The sequence below is a fragment of the Pterocles gutturalis genome, unplaced genomic scaffold, assembly GCF_000699245.1.
Source record: "Pterocles gutturalis isolate BGI_N339 unplaced genomic scaffold, ASM69924v1 scaffold45519, whole genome shotgun sequence".
In the NCBI taxonomy this organism is placed as follows: Eukaryota; Metazoa; Chordata; class Aves; order Pterocliformes; family Pteroclidae; genus Pterocles; species Pterocles gutturalis.
In genome coordinates this window covers 699-5,163 of record NW_010137481.1, presented here as the reverse complement: position 1 = coordinate 5,163, position 4,465 = coordinate 699, and the positions used below count along the sequence as shown (strand labels likewise).

The 4,465-nt window shown below is 37.6% G+C and overlaps 1 protein-coding gene across 1 annotated transcript; it reads left to right on the top strand.

Moving 5' to 3' along the window:
• Nucleotides 1–3,561: 3,561 nt before the first annotated feature.
• Nucleotides 3,562–4,450, top strand: LOC104468474 (myosin-3-like; the record flags this gene model as incomplete). The annotated part of the gene is made up of 3 exons (XM_010082612.1): nt 3,562–3,806; nt 3,906–4,049; nt 4,385–4,450. Coding segments are annotated over exons 1-3 (414 nt in total), but the record flags the coding sequence as incomplete, so codon positions are not given.
• Between the last annotated feature and the right edge of the window lie 15 nt (nt 4,451–4,465).

Below are 4,465 nucleotides of genomic sequence, written 5' to 3'. Positions count from 1 at the left end.
GAAATTTTTCACTGTGAGGGTGGTGAGAACCTTGCCCAGATTGCCCAGGGAAGTTGTGGATGCCCCATCCCTGGAGGGGTTCAAGGCCAGGCTGGATGAGGCTTTGAGCAACCTGGGCTAGTGGGAGGTGTCCCTGCCCATGGCAGGGGGGTTGGAACTTGATGATCTTTAAGGTCCTTTCCATCCCAAACCATTCTGTGATTCTATGATACTTGGTCATTCATATCATCCCTTGATTCTCACTTCTGTTCCTATTCAGATACGTCCTCCTGCACTGGGATCTCCTTCCTCTAACAATGACCCTGCATTTCATTAGGAAGCCTCATGCTTTTCCACATTGCAGACTCAAAGTGTTTGCAGCATGCAGGAGCCTGTGCCTTCACCTCTCCATCCCTACATGTTTCCTGTTACAATACACTGGCTTCTAATCTTCATTTTCTCTGCAAGTCAGCATCCAATGGATTCTAGTACCAACGCAGCCCCTTTCACCTCCTTCAGCACACCCTCCTACTTCCCTCCCTTCTCAGGCTCTCTTGTCAAATTATTTATAGGAGATTGATTCACTGACCTGTTATGTCTAATTATATCTACTCACTTCTAATATGAATGGCAATTCTGCTAGGAGCTAAGATTGCCAAAAATGTTTTGACCTAAGAAAGAGGAGGTGGTGGCTATGTATGCAGATCAGACCCTATAAAACTACCCTGGGATCAGAGTGTCTTGTCCTTCCTCAGAAATCTCTACGGTAAGACTGCCAGAGGCTTGGGACTGGGGAGGGGGCGGGGGGTGAAGGGAAACTGGCCTGCATTCCACAAGCACCAGTGCGTTCCTACAGATGCTCACATTCATTCAATGGGGGACTGCCAGTGTCAGCTGGGATTTTCAGTCTGCTTTAAAGGCATCCATATGTTTTCTGTCTATAAATTTTCTCTGGAATTCTATGCAGCAGTAAGAAGGACATTGCTAATTCTGTTTTACAGTACTGACCAGCTCTCAGTCTGCAAGCCATTCATCTTGTCTCTCAAAAGGTAAGTTCTTGATTTATTTACTCTTTAGGGACAGATAGAGGCACCCTAACATAGGACTTCTATGCAGGTGTGCTGGCAATCCCTGTATTCCTTATATTTATGTCCACTGTGAAAATACTGTATGAGAATCGGGCTGCATTGCTCTTATCTTTACCACAAGATTCTCAAAGACAGTGGTCTTAAAAGTACTGATCACGGCTGCACTGCCTACATTCTACCCAGGATCCTTCTATAGACAGCAGTTTCCTATATTAACAGACTTTAGGTCCTAAGCTTAGGAGAAGCTATCTTAAGCTTAGGAGAAACTGTCCTAAGAAGAAAAACCCCTTCAGGAAGTAGTTTCCAATTACTTGTCATAAAGTAAATATATTCTTGAAGCAAACATTTATCTTTTTCTTTTTTTTTTTTTTTTTCATTTACCTCAAACATCAAGAGTCACTGGCACTAGCTCTGAAGCAACAGGAAAAGACACACATATTTAAATAATGTTAATATTTTCTTTTTCACAAGAAAGCTTGGAGAATGGTGTTAGAATGGTGTGTATGAAAACATCAAAGTGCTAAAAGAATACATATCACTCTGAGCTTCCTCATAAGCTTGCTTGTGCCTATGAAAATATTGCACAATTGTGATACAATTATATAAGCAAATATTAATAATCACAGGGAAATGAAGAAAGGAGTATACCTACTTGGATAACTAGAAAAAAAAAAAAAAAAAAAAAAAAAAGAGAGATGAAACAGCAACTAAATCCAAAGTTTTAAATATTTGTACCCAGGAAAATTATCTGTCTGTGCTTCTTTTATGCTTATTTGTATTAATTTCATAAACCATTGCCACTGCAATATATTCCTCAAAATTATAAAATGTCAACAAGCTATCATGTGTAAAGAATCTAACTAACATGCCTTGAATAAGTGGAGGAGAGTTAGTGTATCACTGATTTCGGGAAAAATTATATGGAACAGTCAAAGGAAAATAGTCACCAAATACTTTCCAAAGGCAAACTACTGACATATATACATGCTAACGTAATTTCTACTAACATACATACATATATACTATACATTGTAATAATACCATAGATACATTATAATATTATACAATATCCATACAAAAATACATGCAATATACATGCTATACATTAATATACCATAATATATATTACAATATATACTAATATAGTATATGTTAATATATATAATATGTAGTACTATTCCTGTTAGGAATCTTGTAAGGAAATGTGAGATATTAAAGGCACTGATAAAACTCGGTCCATTTTACAATCTTATGTAATTATTCTGTGAAATGGTCTCATTTGATCAATAACACTTTAAAGAAGTGGAAAATCATGTAGTTAGAAACAAAACCATCAATCTGGAGATTGTACTCATGCATTTGAATTCATAAAACTAAGTTGTGTCATGGAGTCTGTCTTTGCTGGCTAACAAGGTAAAGCAATTTGTTTTTACATGTAAGCAGTGGACTACTGACTAGAACAAGTTTCAAAATGTATGAAAATACTACAATAATTATTTAGATATTATTTCTGTCATGCTGGCCATACTGCAATAATGAGGTTGCTAAATGGTACAGAGTTGAGAAAAGAGTTTAAAAAAATATTCAAAGTTCAGGATATCTTTCCTGCAATCAAATTGAAACTGCTTCTCAAGAAAAAGTTAACCAATTATTTTATTTTCACCTAGAGGTCTGACACAGGTGAAAGTATTGATATGGAAATTAGCTTCTTAATTTATTCAGAAAAGCTACTCAAAATCCAGATTGTAGGTGACAAATCAACATAAAATTAGGGTAAAAAAGAAATAATACATTTGGAACTGTATTAATTTTGGAACAATATACCTAAATTCCTATTTCACATTGCATGAAACTTTTCAGCCAAGTCAATTCTTTGGTAATAATAAACAGAGTTATTGATATTTTAAAAAAATAGTAGTAAAAGAATGCAAGATTACTTGGTTTTTGTTATGAAAAAGATCAAAGCAGAAAATATCAGCTTTGTTTGTTAGCAGATGAATCTGTGTAATAATTGAAATAATAGACAACTTGGGCTATTTCATCCCAAGCAAATGTCTTTAATGAGAAGTGCTAATATTAGCTCTCTGCATATGCAGTGTACTGTGCCTCCTCCAGTGTTTTAATGTAAACAAATCACATAATCTGAAAGGTGCTAAACAAAGAAGGCATGAGAGACTGTTCACAATTACAAAATTAGGAATATCTAATGAGTGCAGTGATTGGAACCTCGGAAAACATCTGTTTATTCTGTTAATTCAACAAATAAACAGGAAAATAACCCACAGTGTTTCTCTGTAAATGCAGTCATCTAGTAAGTCTAGAGATCCTACTTAATAAAACAGAAATAAAGGAAACAAAATTATAGAACAAAGCTCTGAATTAGCAGAAAAAATGAAAAAGTCAGTTCAATCAGTTGATACATACAGCAGAGCACCATCTAATCCACTATGCTACAGGAGTGTTTTTTCCATTGTGTGTTACTGTATTTTCTGCCCTCACAGATACTTGCTGCATTACCCCTAGTAAACAGCAGCCATGTCATCAGACTCTGAGATGGCCATCTTTGGGGAGGCAGCTCCTTACCTCCGAAAGTCAGAAAAGGAGAGAATTGAGGCCCAGAACAAGCCTTTCGATGCCAAGTCATCGGTCTTTGTGGTGCATGCGAAGGAATCCTATGTGAAAAGCACAATCCAGAGCAAAGAAGGAGGAAAGGTCACCGTCAAGACCGAAGGTGGAGAAGTAAGTAAAAAAAAAAAAATTTCAAGGCTTGATAATATTTTACCAAATCCTGCCATGGACCTTTAGATGGTAAATGTGTATCTTCCTTTTCTTTGTCAGACTCTTACTGTGAAGGATGATCAAATCTTCTCCATGAACCCTCCCAAGTACGATAAAATCGAGGACATGGCCATGATGACCCACCTCCACGAACCCGCTGTGCTGTACAACCTCAAAGAGCGTTATGCAGCCTGGATGATCTACGTAAGTAGCAGCAGCAGGAGATGATTTCTGCTTTTGAGGAGTTGAAGACAATTTTCAGTCTCTCTAAAGAGCTTCCTTTCCTTCTTTCCTTATTTTCTATTTCTTCTTTCTTTCTTACACATGTTTTCCTCTTGCTGTCTACACCCCCTCCCTCTTCTTCCATCCAAATTTACCTTTCCTTGTTGCATGCTTTATCTCATCCATTCTCTGATAGGTCATTCCTCCACTTCATTTTCTTTCACTACCCTGGTCTCCGCAGAACATCATTAACCTCTACCTTATCTGCAGCTCTCCTCAGCCATCCAAAATGAGCATCCTGTCCCCCTTCCTTACAGACGTACTCGGGTCTCTTCTGTGTCACTGTCAACCCCTACAAGTGGCTGGCGGGGTACAACACGGAGGTGGTGTTGGCCTTG